General features: G+C 39.9%; 1 protein-coding gene across 2 annotated transcripts; it reads left to right on the forward strand.

Annotated features, from left to right (window-relative positions):
* The first annotated feature begins 1,976 nt into the window (after positions 1-1,976).
* LOC146509578 (protocadherin alpha-C2-like) lies at positions 1,977-21,926 on the forward strand. 2 transcript variants are annotated; one of them, XM_085174987.1, is made up of 4 exons: positions 1,977-4,791; positions 7,056-7,114; positions 10,747-10,832; positions 17,919-21,926. In XM_085174987.1, exons 1-4 carry the CDS (start codon positions 2,251-2,253, stop codon positions 18,230-18,232), a joined length of 3,000 nt encoding a protein of 999 aa, XP_085031113.1. In that variant the 5' UTR covers positions 1,977-2,250; the 3' UTR covers positions 18,233-21,926. The 2 variants fall into 2 exon arrangements, with proteins under 2 accessions (XP_085031113.1, XP_085031114.1); XM_085174988.1 differs by lacking the exon at positions 7,056-7,114 and having other exon boundaries at positions 17,919-18,052.

A 21,926-nucleotide genomic window follows, 5' to 3' on the forward strand; every position in this document is an offset into this window, starting at 1 on the left:
CGGGATGAGATCTTGCGTGGAGCCCCAGATCGAGGGAGATTATCAGTGGTCTTGTATGTCTTCCATTTTCTGATGATTGCTCCCACAGTTGATTTTTTCACACCAAGCTGCTTGCCTATTGTAGATTCACTCTTCCCAGTCTGGTGCAGGTCTACAATTCTTTTCCTGGTGTCCTTCGAAAGCTCTTTGGGCTTGGCCATGGCGGAGTTTGGAGTCTGACTGGTTGAGGCTGTGGACAGGTGTCTTTTATACAGATGATGAGGTCAAACAGGTGCCATTCATACAGGTAACGAGTGGGGGACAGAAAAGCTTCTTACAGAAGACGTTACAGGTCTGTGAGAGCCAGGGATTTTCCTTGTTTGAGGTGACCAAATACTTATTTTCCACCCTGATTTACAAATAAATTCTTTACAAATCCTACCATGTGAATTCATGGATTTTTTTTTCACATTCTGTCTCTCACAGTTGAAGTGTACCTCTGGTGCAAATTACTGACCTCTGTCATCATTTTAAGTGGGGGAACTTGCACAATCGGTGGCTGACTAAATACTTTTTTGCCCCACTGTATATATATATATATATATATATATATATATATATATATATATATATATATATATATATTGTCATCATTTTGTCATCATTCACCCGTATATCGTATATCATGTTTCATACAAGGAATGCGACTTCTGCTTTATGGGGTCCTTTATGGGGCTTCTTTAATACGATTATGTGACCTGACAGTCTGAGGTCTGCCTCTGACAGTGATCCATGTGGAGAAGAGCTTGTGATTGTCAGTACAATGCTTTCTTGCTGCTGTGCCTTGCCTAAATGATCGCCATGCGGTAGGCTGCGCTGCAGAATCGCCACTGGCAAATTAACCATCCTTGCGACTTCGGAGCAGACAAAGGACGACAAACATGAGCCAGTTCCAGGACATGTGTCTGTGTTTGTGAACACGTTTCCCCACATTTGTATTTTATTACACTGAGAGTTTCGGCGGATCCATTCATTACCACCGCCCCTCACTTCTTGCGCAATAGTGAATCCAAGAGAATCTGCCAAATAAAACATTTTAACTAAATATTCACGTTATATCATCAATTCCCTGTAAGTCTACGATTAATATTTTGCCACATGCTGCACAGCTAATTTTAATTACTGGATGAAAGTCTGGTGAGACTGGATGCATACGCCAAATATTTATGTGGTCTTTTTGTGTGGTCGCCATTCTTTTTTTTTTCTGGAGGTGCTTTAATATGTGGTTAGCTCACAGACCTTACACCGACATCGCAATGGGGGGATGAGAGGAGAGAAATGGGTGGAGGGGGAAGCGGGGAGCTGCGCCACAGCGGAGAGGAGAGAGCTGAAATCTGAGTGCGCGCTAGGGCGGATAGTGTCCTTCCAAGGTCAAGTCACCTACATTGAATTTTATGAGTTCCGGTTATCCATTCAAAATAAACCTAATATGAACAGACTGGTACTGCTTTATCTTTTTTTGCACAGAACATACTGTGTATATATTTGATCCGTAGTGCTTGGTTCATAATTCCATTTATTAAACTAAATTAAATACATAAACATAATACTTTTTAATCATGTCATACAACATGAGGCACTAAAAATGTAATACAGTTCAAGCATCACGTCTCACATAAGTCTTTAATCAATACTAAAATAACTATTTAAAATGGTGATAGTTAAGTGACGTATCACAAATGTTTATGTGATTATGAACAAAGTATTATTCATAATAGTTCAAAATTTTACAAATTTTTTGTAAGCAAGGAATTACTGAAATCCTTGACAAGCTGTGACCTTTTTCCTTTTATTTCAGCGCTTAACAGAATCCCACACATTGGATTGGTTAAGTAATTTTTTCTCCTCTTCTAGTGCAAGCAAACTTAGGCACAGACCGCTTATAATTTTATTTTGAAAGGGACAGCGGTCTTTTCCGATTCCATAAGGTAAAACTTCGCCTGCCTTGATTATCTAACGGCTCCAGCAACAGGGAAACACACCCGTCAGCAGCGCGCATTGGAGACAAAAAAAGCGCCTCACGGACAAAGGTAATATGGATGCGCTGGAGAGGATTCGCTTCAGCCGGGTATCACAGTGGATGAGCCGCTTCTGTTTCATTTACCGGGAGACCAATTAGCCCACCTTAATGAGGTGCTGGGATGCGAGATACTGCAAGCTAAAAAGGCGGAAGGCTGCATTTAATCCGTCTGCGGATCCTGTGAGCTTGCAATGGCTGTGGCTGGGCTGTGCGACCGGATAGGGAATAATGTGCCTTTTTATTTTGTGATATTTTCATTATTTTGTGGCCTTTCATTTGGACAGTTAAGATATTCGATTACAGAAGAACTAGAAAATGGGGCACTGGTTGGTGATCTGGCGCATGACTTGGGGCTGGATATTCGAAAGCTCGCCACCCGAAAAATCAAGGTAACCTCCAACAGCGGCAAACGCAATGTGATTGTCAACCCCAAAAATGGGAAATTGCTTGTCAATGAAAGGATTGACAGGGAGGCACTGTGCGATTTATCCAGCACCTGCCTCATTAATCTAGAGGTGCTGATTGAAAACCCCACTGAAGTGCACCACGTCGAGGTGGAGATTGTAGATGCCAACGACAATGCGCCGCAGTTCCCCAGAGACGAGTATCAATTGGAAATAATAGAGTCTGCTTTGCCGGGGTCTCGTTACCCAATTGAAAACGCTCAAGATCCAGATACTGGGTCAAATTCTGTTCGCATGTATCAGCTTAGCACAAACGACCATTTCGCGCTGGTTTCTAACAAACCCTCTCTAAATACAAAGCACATCGAGCTTGTGCTCAAAAAGCCCCTTGATCGCGAGCAGACGCCTTACCATCAATTAATTCTAAGTGCTGTGGACGGTGGGACGCCGGAAAAAACAGGGACGACTAAAATCAGTGTCCGGGTACTGGACTCAAATGACAATATTCCCTCATTTGACAGCTCAGTGTACAAAGTGAAAGTGTTAGAAAACTCCCCCAAAGACACCCTGGTGATCAAACTGAATGCAACTGACCTGGATGAGGGCACAAATGGGGAGATTTATTACTCCTTCAGCAGCTACACCCCGGAGAGAGTGAGACAGATGTTCAGCATGGACACTAATACAGGAGAGATAAGAGTGAGAAACAATGTTGATTATGAAGAGACTAACTCCTATGAGATGTACATTCAGGCAATGGACAGGGGCCCCGGTGCTGTGGCAGCACACTGTAAGGTGGTAGTAGAGGTTGTGGATGTGAATGACAACATCCCTCAGATAGTGTTGTCATCTCTGTCGAGCCCCGTGAGGGAGGATGCCCGTGCAGACACAGTTGTGGCCCTAATTAGTGTTACTGATCGAGACTCTGGAGCTAACAAGCAGGTGAACTTGGAGATCCCAGCAGGCCTTCCATTCAAGATCAAGTCATTCAGAAACTATTACACTCTGGTTACCTCAGCCTTTCTGGACCGTGAGACCACTGATGCCTACAATGTCACTCTGAGTGCCACAGATGGAGGAAATCCTCCCCTATCCTCCCAGAAGACTATACAGGTGGATGTGGCAGATGTTAATGACAACCCTCCACGATTTGAACAGACCTCATATACAGTCTATGTGGCTGAGAACAATGCCCCCGGGGCCTCTTTGTGTACTGTGAAAGCTCGAGATGCCGACATCAAAGAGAACGCACGCATCACCTACACAGTGCTCAATGACAACAACCACGGCATTCCTGTCACCTCATATGTGTCTGTGAAGGCCGATACAGGGGAGGCTTATGCCCTGCGAGCCTTTGACTATGAGTCACTGAGAGAGTTTCACTTCCAGGTCAAAGCCCAAGATGGGGGCATTCCTCCGCTTAGCCGCGTCGCCACAGTCTACATCTATATAATGGATCAGAATGACCATGCACCACTGATAGTCAACCCCCCTGGCAATGGCACGCGCTCCTTGGAGACGGTACAAAAGAATGCCGAACCTGGTGTCCTGGTGACCAAAGTGGTGGCATACGATGCAGACGCTGGTCCAAATGCTTGGCTGGGGTATGTGCTGGAGACAGCCACTGACCCGGACTTGTTCAAGGTGCACGAACACAACGGGGAGATCAGGACCACTCGGAGGATCTTGGAAGACAACTCCACCTCCTTCACTCTAACTGTTCTTGTAAAGGATCATGGCCAGCCTGCTCTTTCCTCCACCGCTACTATTAACGTGGCAGTCATGGAGGTGCCACCAAAAGTGGTGTCTGATCCCAAGAGGATAATGCGACCTCAAGGCCCAATCCCTTTGTCCAAAGTGACCGTCTACTTGACCGTAGCTTTGAGTGCCACGACCTTTGTTTTCCTGGTCACTGTGGTGGTGCTGGCTATCGTCCGCTGCCACGCCTACTGCACCCAGCCTGGGTCCTGTTCCCCATGCTGTGTGTCACAGAAACCCCCTCCAGATGGTGGGAACAGCAGCGTGAGTGCTGGCGGAGGTGGCAGCAGTGGAGCTCCAGGCCAGCCTAATAACAATGTGGTGCTTCGGAGAGACCTAAAAGTGGAGCCTCACTACATCGAAGTACGTGGGAATGGCTCCCTAACGAAGACTTACTGCTACAAGACCTGCCTGACTGCCACGTCTGGCAGTGACACTTTCATGTTCTACAACACAGGACGACCCATCAGCGGCACCTGGGGCAGCGGTGCCGACCGCTTTTTCACCAGTGGAAGTGGATTTGTACGCAGACTGAGCATGCCCGATGCCTCCCTCCAAATCTGCCCAGAGGTGGGTCATGAATTTTTTATTTTTACCTTTTGTCCGCATAGCTGGAAGGTCAGGAACCTTTAAGTTTTAAAAAGTGTCTTGAATTTGACCAAGGTGTAAGCAGTATTAGGCACTTTTAAACATGCCAAACAAGACTTTTCATTCCAATATTGTGCCAGTGTACAGTGTTACCATATTCTCTTTCACTGTCACTTTGTTGCTGCAGGGAGATGACATGTTGCACGTCAGGTTTTTACCCTCTCCTGAACTGAACTGAATCCCTGCAAGCTTCAGTGTCTTTGTTTAGTTCCCACTTGCACTCAGTGTAGCCTAGCTCAGCACTCACACCGAATTAGTGTCAGTTGTGATGCTTTTCAAGGGTCCTATGTTATTTCTGATGATTCAGAGATTTGTGTTTCACCTTGAGATTGTCATCACGTCTACACCAGGAACAGGTCGTGTATCATTCCTACTACTTGCTCACCCTCTTTGCATGCAGTTTTGATTTGTCTGTGTTTTTGTTGTGTGTGACTGAGTAAGGCAGTGACATAGGAGCAGTTGGGCTTTCCTGACTTGATTTCTGCTTATGGTTAGTTTTGAGGTTTATTTTTATGGCTGTATTGCATTTATGACTTCTGGGTTATTTTTTTAAAAAAAAGAGAGAATCATTAATGAGTTAACCTCATTTAATAATAGAGCTTTTTAACTGGCAATATTAAAATCAAGGGTTTGACTTATGTGATTTCCTGAGCACATTATTTGCATTTGTGTTTATGTTAAAGTTATTCTAAAGTCATTTAGATTATGTCTTAAATGACTCTTGCAAAAAAGTTTGGGGTGACATATTCTGCTTTTATCACTAATGCTTGCTGATGATGCAAATATTCATTTTTTAGTTATTTTTAGTTTTTTGCTTTTTTGTTGTTGTTGTTGTTTTTAATTTATATGATGTTGAAGGTTTGGATTTTCCACGAGTTCCCTGTCTTAATTAGCAGGTGGCAGTCTCTGGTAAATTAGTTATTTTAAAAAGAAATCTGATCAAGACAAGTGTAGCAGTGTAAATGAAATTAACCTCCACACTGTGTTCATTGGCCTTGCAAATTAAATTTACTCAAATGGGCTGGGTCTACCAGCAAAAAATACTCCTCCCTGATATGAACTAAGGAACATGATGTGCTTTCTTTATCTGGGACACTTGCTGCTGCCAGCGCAGGTTTGTTTCTTAAACACAGCTTTTTTTTTAAAAAAATTCAGCGTTGTGCATGTGCCTACTCATGAAGAACATGATTATGAAAGATAATTAATGGCTGTGAAGCATTAGCTCATTAAAACAATGACTTGCCCCTTCTATGCCATTTATATTGCAAAGAGGGGGATGTTCTTTGAACTTAAATGCAGATTCATCAGTGAAATCTACAATGACCAAAGTCCTATTAGGACTTCCACTTATTTCTGGAAGTCCTAGCAGGCTTTCAATGGTGAATAGCCTCAAGATCTGAACTTCACCAATACTTTTTAAATTTCCGTGCTCATGTGGAATGTTGTTTATCAGGTTTTCAGTGCAAGTACAGAATGTGCTATGTACTATTAAAATGTGCCCATACAGTTACCATTGATTAATGATAATTTAATGTTTTAGATGAGATATTCAGAAAAGGAGCACAAGTAAAGAGGAAATACTTTTATAAATACTATGTGTTGATAGCTGAGATAGCCGTATCTTAATATAGCAAGGACCAATGTAGGCCAGAGATATTGGATGTGGCTGGTCTCTCTTTTTTTATTGGAGTTTAAAGGCAATTATTTACCAGAGGGCTGCTGGGAATTTGAAGCACTCAGCTAGGTTCATCAGGAGCAGACAGATTTACTCCAGTGACACACAAACACATACGCATCAGTCTGTACTGTCATCATAGTATTCCTTTAAAGGGCATTACTCTCCCAGCTCACACATTTACAGAGCAGTGGAATGAGAGACTGTCCAGAAGCTGTCAATATGGCTTGCAGTCATTGTCCCTTTTAAAGTCCTTTCGTGTGTGTGTGTGTTTGTGTGTGTGCGCGCGTGCGTGCATAAGCGCGTGTGTTTGTTTGTGCTTGCAATCAGTGACACAACTGCAGTGTTCCTATCACGTCCAGAGCTGGGATGCGTATCATGATTAATTGATGAGGCCATGGCTCTGCACAGTATGAGATCAAGCTAAACTTACTCTCTTCATCCTCCCTCTCTGTCTCTACCTCTCTCTCCTTCATTTTCTTTTACCTCTCTCTCCCTCTTGCTCGCTCAGCCCAAAGCCCCGAATGCTGACTGGAGATATTCTGCATCTTTGAGGGCAGGGGTGCAGAGGTAAGCATTTTCCACGTTAAAGTCTTGTGCAACTTTTTATCATCTCAAAAAAGGTTCCACCTTTCCACTCTGCTCATCCTGCCGCCATCTAGTCTGCACCATTAGAGAGACCCCTCATTTTGCTCTCGCAGCTATAACATATACGATTCCCCAAGCAAATGATTTATTCACATGTTACAGTTACATTTATCCCTACACCGCTATGGAAATGATTCAAAAAGCTACTGCAACACTAATGCTGTAGCTTTTCAGAAATGACTGTGAGTGGCGCCTAAGCATTTGTTTGAACCTTTAACCTCAACCACTCCCTTTGGGAAAAGGCCTTTGCGGTTCGGTCACTGGATTCATAGCCGTGGTCCTCTGCAGTGAAATACTATATAGGTCATCTACATTCTGAGCATCACTCCCTCACTTGCAGTCTTTAAGCTGGAAGCATGAAGGACAAACAGGCAGATGATGACATTTCCTAGATTATCACATGCACATGTGCTTCAGTGTCTGCATGTACAACTGCCCCTCACCACCACCCCATGCATGCATTTGCATTTCTCTGTGTATCACATATTATTGTGCAAAGATGATGTTTTTTTACATCTCTAAGTTTTTCCACTTCTTATTGCTAGACCAAATCCACACAAAACAACACCTCCAAAGACATATTAAACTAAAACATTTTAATTGTTTTAAGTCTACAAACACTGTAGTACTCTAGCTGTGATTATCCTCTCCTAAAATCATGATTTCTAAGATTTGGGCTTGAAACCTCTCCTAGGTATTGTGTCAACAATAGATTGCTGTGATTTTAGTGTGCTTGCACTTTCATGAATATTCGAATATTCCCACCTACATATATCTAATTAATAAAGCACTACACTTTAAGCAGTGTCATTAGCTGCAAATCAGAGAATACTGAAATGAAGAGGATCGTAGAAAAAAGCACCAACGATTAGAAAAAATTCTACCCAAAACAAAACTTAAGTTTTCCCATGATTATGTCAGAAAATGTCATTTATTTCCCCATAAGTTGATCTAAAAACAGCAGGGACATCAGGAATTAATGTGTTTACTATTCACATGCCTATGCTTTCTGCAAAATTCTCCCAATTTTCATGGTACCAGTGCTTAGAGCTCATTTGTGAAGTCATCTTCTTAGTCTAAGTTGATTTAATTGGATATTAGTGTTAATTTGTATGGATCATGTGCACTCTGTCATCAAGTCACCGTTACATGACATGGATTCAGATAAATCATCACTGCAATTTGCCGCTGCCACTTCTTAAATGACAGTGACTGTAAAACACACAGAGACACAGAGATGGCTCACATCAACACTTAGCCGCAACACAGGCGTGCTGTAATGTATCACACACCATGTAACACCAGCACTGTTGACCCATATTCTGAGTGTAGACAGAAGTGCAATACATCAGTACTTTCTGTGTCATATTCGTATACATCAAACTGCTTAGAATACACCTGGTCATTTTTTCTTCATGGGAAAATCAAGATAATGCAGGTTGCAGATGATAGTATTAATGTGCTGTAGAAAACCTAGTCAACAACAATTAACTATATATTTATAACAAATGGATGAGGGAAAAGATTTTTTGCTAGGGTGGGTGTGGCAGTTTTATATAAGCTCACACACTCATATTTAGTCAAATATTTTGACTTTCTGCCAAATGCATTTCCTCAAATGTGATTGTTTTCACATCACGGTGTCAGCATGGTAAAGATAAAGCTATACAGCAAGCTGTCAGTTGGCTTCCCTTAGCATAAAAACTGGAGACCAGGATGGAAAGGGGCAGGTTTGCTCACTCACTCAGAAAATTGGACAAATGTCATTTATTTCCCCATAAAATCCCCTAAAATAATTGTTTTTCTTTCTCAGAACTGAGTTAAATTCCTATTTTTGCACCTAATTGTACCCTTGTTAGTCTTTCTCTCTAGCTGCCAGTGTAGGTGAAATCCAGATCTCTTCCTCTTGTTTGGGGGTTGCTAGGGCACTGGCCAGAATTAGCTTTCCTACCATCAGAAGGAGAACTTCTAGCAACCTTGTTACTGCTGGCAGATTCAGGTTGGCTGATTTAGAAATGCTGATATTCTGGCCTGATTTTCAGACATCTGGGATCGACATCTGCTCATCCTTGGTTGCAAACGGATTAACATTTGTCGGTAGGCTTATTGCACTTGTAGAAAAGTAGCAAGTGCTCTTTAACTTAAATAGTTTTGCTGTCTTCACTTCACCTACTGTGCTTCTTATAGCTCAGCCCCTGCTAACACACACAAGGTGAAGCAAAGATCAGAAGATGAAAAGCTAGCACACCCAAAAATGATGGCAAAACAAAATAGAAAGTCTCACACTGTACTAAATCTGTAATTAGTAAAAAATTTGATTGATAGACTGTTAAATGACTTTTTCACTGGTTTAACTGATCTTTTTAAAAAGCTCTATATTTGAAAAGCTCTCTATATACTATTGCCATCAGTAGTATTCTTATGTATTTGTATAAACATGTAACAACTACATTAACCTACATTATGCTATTATTTCAAAGTGAATATGAAAGTATTTGTCACTTAAAGTGTTGAATTACTTTTTTTAAAAGCACACAATGAAACATATGCATTTTATGCATTATTGTATTGTGATATCAAAGTAATTTAGACATATTCAATTACTATTCAAAACACTGAGCATGGATCATGATAGTTCATTATGCTTATAAATTTCAAAAGCTATGGAACGATTACAAGTGCAGAAATGTGTCAAGTCATATTTTACATAGAAGCTCCAAAATGAATGAAAATGAAGACTTGCAGTGCACCTTTGTTATTCTTTGCAAGTGGCACTGTTTTCAAGTAGCAAGGTGTTTGGGCATAGTTATAGTATTTTAGTGTAGTTATAGTGTATACTGGTGCGCACTGTTTTAGCGGTTCTTAATCCTGGTCAACTTCAACCACAAACACAACCACATAAAACAGCTGGTTATCTGGGACAGAACAGCTATTTTCAGTTTCCATTATAAGCAGCAAAGTTTAAAGAGCACTTCATGTAGTCCTACAGTAGTCGTCAGTAAGCATATTTCTATTCTGTGAAAAGTCGCTCATTCTTATATGTGCTCCGTCTTTCTTCATAGCTATTCCTAGACCAATTTAAATGTATTACAAAAGCCCTGAGCCTTTAGATATTCTGTCATAGGAGGCAAAGCACAGGTATGATCATCCCAGCCTGAAGGGTGGGATGGTTTGGGTTTGTTTTTGTTTTTTTAAAGTGGGGGTGGGGTGGGGGGCTGTACCCACTTGCAACAAGACCACATGAATTTATCCACAACCTCTCTTTCTGGAGAGCCAGAAAGCCACTGTCAAGGTCTAAAATAATCAGTATTGCTGTTTGAAAGTTTTTAAGCTATTTGAATACCACTTAATTTGCCTTATATTAAACAGAAATGTCATCTTATTAGACTATTATTTTAAATTGCTCAGTTGTGGATGGATTCCAGGGTCTGCACCAACAATCATTTGAATTTCATAACAAAATCTCCGAATGTTAAGGAAAACGTGTCCTATTTTTAAATATTTGAATGTTTGCAAATTTTTCACTGACTTTGCTAAATGTGATTGCTTTTCAGTTCCGTCCACATGGAGGAGTCCTCTGTGATGCAGGGAGCCCAGGGCATGCTGGTTCAGAACTGGCCCACTGTATCTAGTGCTGCAGGTGAGTGGAAATGTAGGAATCAGGATACAGGATGAAGGTTTTTTAAAACTGATTTTGTGTTAGCTAGATGTAGTTCAGAATATTTAGCTAGAAATAGTTCAGATACCCAAAATATAATTTGGGTTAAACCATCTAGGTCAAGGTCAAGTTGATTTATATAACACATTTAAAACAACAGTGTTGACCAAAGTACTGTACATTAGAAAAAAGTGTCCCAAGAAAAAGTAGACTAAAAATCCAAAACACAATATAACAAAATAAAATGAAATGAAATAAAATAGAAAACAATAAAATAAAGCAAAGGAAAAAGTTCTACTTTTTGATGGATGAGAAGCTGTTTTTGTCCTTACATCATGATATAACTTGAAGGGCAGCTGAACAGTGAAGCCCACTGCCAAGGTCAACACTTTATTCCAAAATTTTAAAGATTTTGTTTTAAATTTGACAGGTTCTTCTTTTGCCCGTGTTCGATTTCTACCTGCAACTTTTTTTGTAAGATCATTATTTTGGCCTTTTAAGCTTTATTGGATAGAGACAGTGTAGATAGACAGGAAAGCGGGGAGAGAGAGAGAGGGGAAGACATGCAGCAAAAGGCCGCGGGTCAGACTTGAACCCAGCCAGTCACCTGCTCACCCACTCAGCTAAACCAGCACCCTATAACTACTATAACTTTTTTATCCACCATTAATATTTACCATAAATAAGTAATTGACATTTGTCTCATCATGTAACTGTCAGCAAACAAACAAATTAGCATGTATGCAGAGTTCCATAGGCCAAGCAACATGCATAGTCAGATAGCCACCAGAGCCGTTGGACCCTTATGCAGAGCACTTTCATACCTAAAATATTGTCACTTTCCACAACAGCAGCAGGCAAGAGCTAGAAATCAGAAAAGGCAGCTGTCTCTTATAAGAATGAGTTAGTGAGTGGGTGACAGTGCTGAAAAATGTTGCAACACAACGGATGTGTGAAGAAAGCTGGACTCATAGACCTGTGCTTTACAGAAAGTGTGTCTTAGAGCTCATGCTTAAAAGTTTGTGTGTGGAACTTTACAAGGGCACAGAGGCTGGAAGACTTTGGTAAGCAAGATTTCAAAACCATGTTTCAGCACTGAACCGTCCCCCTATTCTTCCACCCCTGCTTCCATTCATTGATTTTCTGTCTGGCTTCAGGAATTAGGACATACGCAGACACTTGAGAGTGAAGAGTAGCATCACAGTAAATCACTTGGCAAACCAGGGAAAGAATGTGATTTTACTGCCTGTCAGTAAACATGTATAAATAAAGATTTTTTTTTCTCTCTGTATAAAAGGAAATTGGGAAATTGTTTGAGATACCAGCTGCATCATTTCCCAGTTCTAGTGTATTCCCCTCTGCCAGAGTGCAGCAAAAAATGTGCAATTTTTTTACTTACAGCAGATGGAAACCATCTGGCCAACTCTGCCCCTATAAAGACTCAAATATTGTCTCAAATATTATCTTTAAGCGGTGTGCTCAGCATACTGCGGTCCTTCCAGTTGTTGCTGATGCATTAGGAAATACATTTTTAGGAGTGGCTTAGTGCAATAGCACAGACAGGTTTATCCTCTCTGTTACACGTCATCCTTTATTGTGACACATTTTCACATCCGTAGCAAACTGTTATCACAATGGAGCCTTTAATAATTGACCAATTATTAATAATTGACCAATTATTAAAGTTGTTCATCTTCCATCAAGTGTTGCTGGAGTTCCTGCATTGTTAATTCTTTCATCCTCTCCATGCACCTTGGAAGTAGGTGAGGTTGTGCCAGAAATCTTTGCTGCGATTTATCACAATGAAGTCTTCCGACATGCTGTGATGCATCTAAATGTGGCACCTTCAAAACTGTGTTTATGTAAGTGACCCTTGGTGCAGATGAGGAGACATTTGTCTGATGCCAGAGGGGGAGATGTGCTGTTATCACAAACAAGAAAGTGCCATAAAAAAAAGAAAGATGTGGCAACATTTAAAGAAACTGTGATTAGAAGATGAACAGAGGAGACGTACAGGGGGATGGAGGGAAAAAGAGCGAGGTGTGGGGGGATGGAGAAACAGAGAGAGAAAGGTTAAGAGGATTGGCAGGTTCCTGCAGTAGTGGTGTTGCTAGGGAACACCATGTGACCTGTTGCCTGGCAACACTGTCTAACTGAGAGATTGCTGCAGCAGCCGCACCCTCCATCAGCAGGGAGTGGGCGAAGGCAGTTTCCATAGCAACCGGTCATATCTCTGAATGGAATATTTAGAGACAAAAAAACAGAGGAGTAAAGGGGAAGGGGACTTGGAAAAACCATGGTTTTAAGAAAGAAAGAAAAGGCATTTTAGAGGATATCAGGTGGAAAAGCAAGGTTTATGCATCCTATGCAGAATACATGTGGTACATGTCACATATATGTACGAGCACTGTGACTGTCGCATTTCAGTGTGCCACAAACCATCAGAGGGATTCATTTCAGATGGAACCGTGTCTCGGAGTAGCCTATTTTAAATGTAGGTTACACCAAATGAGGCTTCCGACACCCTTCTATTTTCACATCAGGTGCCACAACATGCTCCTCGCTATACTGCCCTGCTCACTAGCAGTTACAGTGTAATCCATTTGCTGTGAAGTATAGGCTGTTAAAAAGAAACACTGGCTGTGGCATGTCAGATAAACAGCAGCACAAAGGCAGCAAAGCTCTTTAAAATATTGCACTCTGTGACATGAAGAGCTTATATACACCTAAACAGGAAATGTCTGAATTAAAACGTGGGTTGTTTTTTAAATGAACAATGCCAGAGGTCTGGATTTTTTCAAGCAGTGCATGAAGCCCTAGAATGTTCCAAGACACTAAGGCGATACCCATTTGTTTCGGTGTGCTGTGTCAGTGGATATTGTACTTTGTACATCATGCAGAGAAATACAAACTTTTTGACCTCTGCTCTGTGTATACTGTATCCACACACATTTGCTACTCTAAGCAGGTAATGGTAACATGGTTACAAATCAAAATTAAAATTGTAGAAAATCTAAAGATCATCCAAACATTTATTTACTACAGATTATAGATCCAGATGTTTCCACCAACGCAAGTAGCAACATTTAAGTAATAAAATTAAGCAGCCCTCGCTCAAAGGTTAAGCCAATCCCTCCCTCCCAATGTTAAATTGCCAGACAGCAGAAATAAATATTTTTACAGCCTCCATGGAGACCAGAAATGTTTTGGCCTTTATGGGAACTCTTGAGTGAGTTTTAATATATTGAGATTACCTGTTTAAATTGCTTAAAGGCTTAACACTATGTATTATTAGGCCCATGGCCCCTTTGACTGATAGGTAGACGCTAAGCTTTACCTCAGCTAATTTGAGTCACTGAACTGGAAGTCTCTCTGGTACCTTCTGGAGTATTTTTAGTGTAGTTATCTAACAAATAATATGGTTTGGTGTGAGGTATAGACCTTCTAAGAGTTTATGCTTGAGTTTTGATATTTGACAACTGATATCTTTATATCCATTGATCCAAATATGCTCACTGCTTGTTCAAAAACCCCAGGTTGAAATTTTAATGACCTTTTAATGGCTTGTTCTCAACTACTGTGTCACCACTACTGTCCAAACTACTGTGTCACGTGTAATTTTATGGTGAAAAATAAACTGCAGGTTATAACGCTTGCCCCAAATTAATTTTAATACTGTGTTTTCACATTGCACGTTTACATACATTAACCTGTAAAAATGAAATGTAAAATGTGGAAAGACCCTTTGTGAACATTTAACTATTAGATAAGACAATATTACTCAGAACTCCCAAAATCTAAGCAAAAAAAAATCCCCTTCCTTTAAGAGGACTTATCAGGTAACAGGAAATGGTGTGTCTGTTACATAAAAATGAACTGTATACTATGTATAGAGCAGTAAAGTGCACTATATTTTCTCCCGCAGTTTTTCGTGCATTTGAGCAGCTATCTTTTCATATTTTATTACTTAAAGTATGTTCTTTCTTCTCCACATGAGAAGTGGACTTTCTCACTTTAGCAATGGAATCAGTTAAATCGGACTTTGTTGAGCACAGATTAAACATATGCTAACAGACCGTCAAATGGTATAATCCTAATCCTAAAACGACTGGCATTAGAGTTTATTAGTAGTAAGCCCACTAATGTTAATGTGAGATAATAACATCTGACACTAAATAATTACTAGCTGGTTATTTAAGCAAAGAAACAAAAAAAATGCAGAAAGTTGGGTGAATTTTAAGGAAAAAGGTCAACCAGATTACTCTGCATACCCAGGTGTTAATGTGGCCTGGAAGGATCTAGAACAGCAGTCCAGCTCCCACAGTTGGCGACTTATAAAATCTGATAGGCAGGTTAATGCTTATTACTATTGAATGAGTTCATTTTCATGCGCTGCAGACTAGCATTGCTTTCAGTGACAGCCTGGAGGTATTTGCTCAGTGGTAAGAAAATAATGATATCCCACAGCGCGCTTACACTTTCAACACATCCCTTTTTCCTTTCTCTTCCCTGTGATGCGTTCACGGCGCAGACGTAAAGTTGGTAGAGGTGCTTAACTAGCTGCCGAACAGGAGGGAGCATAAACTCGAATGTATCTTTTCAAACAGCTCAACAAATATCAGCAAACAAACAAACTCTTTCTGCACAGTTTGTCACAAAATGCATCCATCAGATAATTGCGGTATTTCCCACGGAGAGAAAATAAAACGTTAATGTGTGACACTGTCAGAGATGGAGAAACATGTAAGAAAGAGAGGAAAGGAGATCATTTTCAAAGGACTGCTCAGCAAGTTAAATTTTATAGACTAGAAACTTGAATCTTACATGTTATACCTTAATTCATTTTATACATCGGTAAAACATATAGTTGATATAGTGATGCACTATGCTGGGCTGGTTACGTCTAGGGTGCTATTACTAGCTTATACCACAATAAGCATAGCACACAGAAATGTATATTTAAGATGATGATGCCGATTAGATTCACTCACTGAATCGACCTTTTATAATTCTATAATTCTATAATAATTTTATAATATAATAATTCCTCATTGCCCCATTAAATATCACCTTAAATCTTGCTGAATTCATTTGGCTAAAGCAGTGAATATTGGGCTAGCAGCACAGGTCAGCTGATCGCAGTCTACATGCAAAGAAAATTCTACTGAGCTTGCTAAACAAATTATTAAGTAATTATAAAGTAATTCTTTCCCCCACGTTGCACTGCGACACCCAAGCTTCCAGTTCCCCCATCTGCCAAATCCCAATTTGATCCCTGGCTATACCCCATTGTTTCTGTTTTATTTTGGCTTTTTTCCCCATCATATTGTCTTCTATGTGCTAATTATAAAACGTTAAACACGTGTAATAATTAAATGATCACTTCTGCAAGCAGAAACTAATTCGAACTAATAATTTATTTGTCTGTTATCTGACTACTCCTTCTATATTAAAAACAATGACCCTTTCTGGCATTGTAGTTTCTTTATTTAATATCTAATGTACTTGCAATGAGTCGATAATAAATAATATATGAAGCATGCCTATACACTTTATATGCTCACTGAGGTTAAACAGCACAATAATGCAGAGCGACTGACTGACCAGTTCAGTAGAGACCATTACATCTGCTGTCATTGTAGCCTGTACGTGTTATATATTTTTATACTCAATGGACTCGTTGTGGGGACTTTGTGGGACACTGTGCGTCTGAAGAGCACACATTTTCAAAATAGTGTACTTCCCAGTGGGGCAGTGGTTGAAATCATTTCAGCACTCCAGCAATGTCATAAATAGCCTACAAAGAAAACTCAAACAGAATCTTTTTGTAGGGGCCCGTTTTTGATCTAAATATTATCCAGGCTGAAAGTAGGTCAGCGCAGAGGGAACTGGTGTGAGCCTGAGAGCGCCGTGTCTGCAAAACCCGCCCACCCCCATCTTTCTTACTGCCTCTCTCTCATTCACGCTCTCTCTCCCTTCTCTCTCCGTCTTCATCTCATCTAGCACCCGCTTTCTTTTTGCATTACGAAATGTATGACCCTTTGACCTCAATAGATGGGTCCTTTTCTCACGTTTCAAAATAATTATTCAATATAGGCTATAGATCCCTTCTTCATTTTTTTTATTTTTTTGTCAATTTGCAATCTGAGTTTCTTAATCTTTCACATCCATGCACTGTTGAATCCTTGTCTCTGGCTTCCAATGAGAGTAGGATTATGCTGCAGCCATCATCCAAATACAAATCGCACTGCCAAGTTAAACATCCCTGTGGTTTAAAGGTTAGTCCCCTCCTGTCCCTTCAGTGAACTGGGTTGCATTGCTCTCCTTAAAGTATATGAATCTTGGCTATTGTCAGGCCAACATTTAACCCTGTAATGCCAAACGTATCATATCATGCTTCTACCACTTACAAGCAAAATGATCAAAATATCGCTGCGTGTTAAGGCCGCAGTGAAAGAGTATGCAACGCGTATGTGTAAATGTACCAACAAAATTCCCTCATTGATAAAAGATTAATGGAAAATTGATATCAGTCAATATCAGTCAAGTTACACATCTTTACCACTTCTTTCGACAATTGATGCTTTCATTTGAGATTTTACTTCCTTAATATATCTTATATAGCTTTGATTTCAGCTCTTTTCTCCTTTTTTATCATTTCAATTTAACTTTGCTCTTTCATTAACATTTCCAAATTATTTTGGACTGTGATATTGCATTTATTTTATTTAGCTGAGTTTTTCATTAGTTGGCTTTTGGGATAGTTTAGCTTGGAAGCTTTAGAAACAAATGGATAGCTTTAGCCTAGCTCTGATTAAAGGTATTTAAGTCTGCTTACCAGCATCTCTATGGTGCAACTGGGTACCAGACAATGTGATGTTTTTAAAAAGTTAATATTTTTTTCCTTTTTTTAATCAGAATCTCTCAGCTAGAATGCTAAGTATATCGATTCCCTAAAATTTTAAACAGTTCCTTTAACAAATAAATAAAATGTAATGAATTATTCTCTTTTCTTTGTTTTTCTTTTCCCTTTTTATTCTTTTCCATTTTTTAATCACGCTTGTGTAGATGGAGAAGGTGGTGGAGAGCTATCACCTCCAGTGGGCGCTGGAGTTAACAGCAACAGCTGGCACTTCAGATACGGTGCTGGACAAGGCTATGGCCTTCCTCAGCCCCTGAAACCAGGAGAGATTCCACCTGAAGCCTTCATCATTCCTGGATCTCCAGCCATCATCTCTATCCGCCACGACCCAGGTCCTGTGGATGACAAGGGTGAATTCATAAGCTTTGGCAAGAAGGAGGACGCCAAGAAGAAGAAAAAGAAGAAGAAGGACAAGAAAGATAAGAAGGAGAAAGGAAAAGATGAAAGCGGTGATGACTAGAGAAGTGGTGATATGAAAGCAAAGCTATTAACAAACTACCCAATTTCAGAGCCAGAAAAATAAGCCAAATGCATATTGTAGAACCAAGGGAGCCTCCTTGCACCATATTTGCATAGACATTGTATAGTGGCCAAATCCTCATTAGACCAGGCCTGGCTCCAAACGTCATGCGAACTTGTTAAACAAATGCTCTTTATCGAAAGAATGGACCAAATTACAACAGAAAATGATTTATTGTCTTAGATTAGCCTTTGTGATTTGCTGCCCACCCCCACTTCCCCAACCCCTTCCCCCACCCCCAGTTTGTATAACAACAACAAAAATAGCACCCAAAAAAGGTGTACTATTTGTAACGACCATTGTCAACTGAGGCTGCCTATGATGACATCTCTGGCCCTCCTCCTTTTTGACTAGTTCAAGGGTAAGTAAAAAGTAAAAGAAATAACTTTAAAATTAAAAAAAAATAAATAAACGGGGCTATTGTCTTCAGTATTATGGAGGTGTTGTAGAAAATCTAAAAATGTGGGCTTTTATAAAAAATAAATACGTAAAAAATATAATAAAATGAGCAAAGACAACAGCATATAGTATGCGTAGCATAGGATTAGCACCTTTGAGACTACAAGGTGCCTGAAAGAAGTTAGACCACGCTCAAATAAAGAGCTCTGTTTCAGTGTAACATAGCACATTGTGGAGGCTGAGGACCTGGACTGGGTTGCACCAACTATGCGCAAGTTTGTTCCCAGGTTAGGGTATAAAGTGGTGGCCTCATAACTGCTAATTCCTTTGCAATTAGCATGTCGCTAAATTCAATGATAGAGTAGGTATTAAGACGCGAGTTCAAAGGTGAGATCTTTTGATATTATTAAAAGTTAGAATGAGTAGCAAATAAGTAATAGCAATATACTGGATGGTTTTGGGACTAGATTGGCATAAAACATGGCCGATTCTCATTTGACTTTTAAAGGAAAATGCTAGTATTTGAATGTTTTAGTCCACTTTCTACCAATCATTTTTTAAGGCTAATCATTTTCTAAAGCACATCATTTCGTTTTTGGAAATTCTATTGGGTTTTTTTTTTACCTGTTTTTTTAACGGACTATAGCACAAAAATGCATTAGCTGAGACTCGGAACTGTTTCGCACTGTTCATCAAAGTGAACACATCGAATTTTGTCCTTGCTTTAAGCCGTATTTTCATCACACTATAGTGTAGCTACTGCACTGACACAATTAACGAGATTAGGTACAGTACCTAAGGCGAGTCTCAGCGTATTATTTTTCACATTCCATGGAATCTAATGCCAACAGAAAAGGAATGACACACTAAATAGTTGAAAATAGCCCACAGTGTTTGTGCAATGTGTAGACAATGGACAGAAACATTCAAAATCATGGCTGTGGCTCTTCAAGTTGCAAAACAGCAGGGAACTGCTAAAGAAAAAAAAAATGCTGCGTGCAGAAAACTAGATTCTTTACTGTTAGTGAGTGCATTTGTGTGACTTGTATCATTTGCACCTGCTTTATTGCTTGCTTAATATTTTTAGCGTTTACTTAAGGTTATGTTTGGACAGATTTCTGTAGTGGTACCGCTTGTAATTTTAGCAATGCTTGAAATGGGATTAGTGGCAACTTCGGCCATAACTAGGGAACCTACGTGCAGCTGATGCAACCAGCCCCTGACATGGCTTCTTCTCTTGGAATATGACACAGGTTAATGGGGTCTGAATTAGCACACCCAGTCTGAAACACACATTACTGTACACAAACACCGATTTTCTCTCCGCCGCTTACACACAATCCAACAAATCAAACATACGCACACATGAACACATAAATTCAAAATACACGAAAAGAATACGCAGCCCTTTGTGGAAACTCCCAAAACTGAAGGCCAATGCCACCCTTAACATTGGAGTGTATTATATGGCTAGGAAGCAGGAACGCTGCTTGTCGCTTCATTTCTGTTCCGATCCGTCCTCTTCTGTCTTTGAATGTTAAATAGTTGTTCTTTAAGCCTTGCGCCACTGCCTCGCCTGCTTCAGTGCTTGTAGGATGTGCTTGCCCGCCGCCTGTTTCCTCGCTCTACTCCTGTTTCCTCAAATCAACATGGTTGGACATCTTTCCACTTTGCTTCAATGAACTGTACAACAGTAACATGTGTGTATTTGCATATTTACACAGATACAGACACATAGACATATAGACACATGTCACACTCTCATAGACATTTTTTTTTTTGTCTCAACTTCAGCTGAGTTTAGGCGCTTCTGCCAGAATGTCTCCTCTGGTTGCTCATTGTTGACAGCTCTGTCATCTCTCGCATGACTTGTATGCACTGAATTGCGAAGACGCCTGAGAGCTTAGCAGAAACTGAGATTATGCTGTGCTAGATATGAGGCAAGATGGAGTGCGAGTCAGAAAAATAGTAGTCATAGTAGTCCATTGTGTAGATACAGTGTAGGAGACAAAGAAACTATTGGGCAAGTCATTTCTCCTTTGCACAAGCACATGTATTGCAGTTAACGCTGACTGGGAAGTACAGTTCAGATGCAGTACAAAGAGGCTGGAGGCTGAATTCAAATTATGATAATTACTATTATAATAAAAATTGTGACTGAAAGGTAACAAAATGCAAGGTTCATTGGCTTCACCTGGCATCACCTTAAAATTTCCCTTTTTTTGCTTTATGGCTCCACATGAATATGGGGGGAAAAAGTTTGCTGGGAAATTTTGGCACTGATATTGTGTATAAACATAGTGTGGTAGAAATGGGAACAGCGTCAACATGATTGAAAGTGTCATAAAATCTCACCTCACTGTTCCTTTTATTAGACCACCATATTACCGATCACTATAGGGGTATATAGGTGCTGCTCAGTCCTTCCCATGCACACTATTCCCTCCTCACCTGCCCTGTTCTTCAGGTGTACTTCTGTGCTGTCAGATCACCAAGTGGCTGTTTGCATGTTATAAGCAAAGGAAACAGATCCTATATAGATACTATATATATACATAGATATGTTTTTCCACTGGGAAATGCGTATTGGAATATATACATATACCTCTGATACACATTCTCAAAGACAATACACACACCTCTCCATACAGACACAAACATACAGTAAATACAGACATGGCAACAGCAATTTGTGGAAAAACCTAAAAGAAACACATTTTTTTATCATGTTGAAAATAAATTTAATCTTCTAGATATACATAATGCTATTGTGTTATGCTATGAAATGCCTTTTTTTCTTTCTGTTTTTACCCATATGATTTTCATGGATAAGAAAATCAGTCCTTAAACTAACTTGTGTTCAACTTTGAAATGATGATCAAACAGACACTATTGTGAAATTATATCATTTGCTCACCCTCCGTACCTTTCCCTTGCCCAGTAGAGAAAAAGGCAGAAAAATAAGAAAAAAAAAATCAAAATACAAAAAAATGAAAAAAATAATAAAGTTGATGTATTCTCTGCTTGTGTATAGTGAATGTTCCTCAGTCGTTGGGTGTGGCGGTGAGTGGCACATACCAGTCGACTGTGACAGTGCAGATCTGTTAATAACTTTTTTGTACACCTGCTCATCATTGTAAAGGTGATCATAGTGATTCTTATGATTTAATCAATCTGGTAATGTGTTTTGTTAATACGTCACAAATAAAGTTTTTTTTTTCTTAAGTATCTCAAA

Source organism: Neolamprologus multifasciatus, chromosome 10, assembly GCF_963576455.1.
Source record: "Neolamprologus multifasciatus chromosome 10, fNeoMul1.2, whole genome shotgun sequence".
NCBI classification, from domain to species: Eukaryota; Metazoa; Chordata; class Actinopteri; order Cichliformes; family Cichlidae; genus Neolamprologus; species Neolamprologus multifasciatus.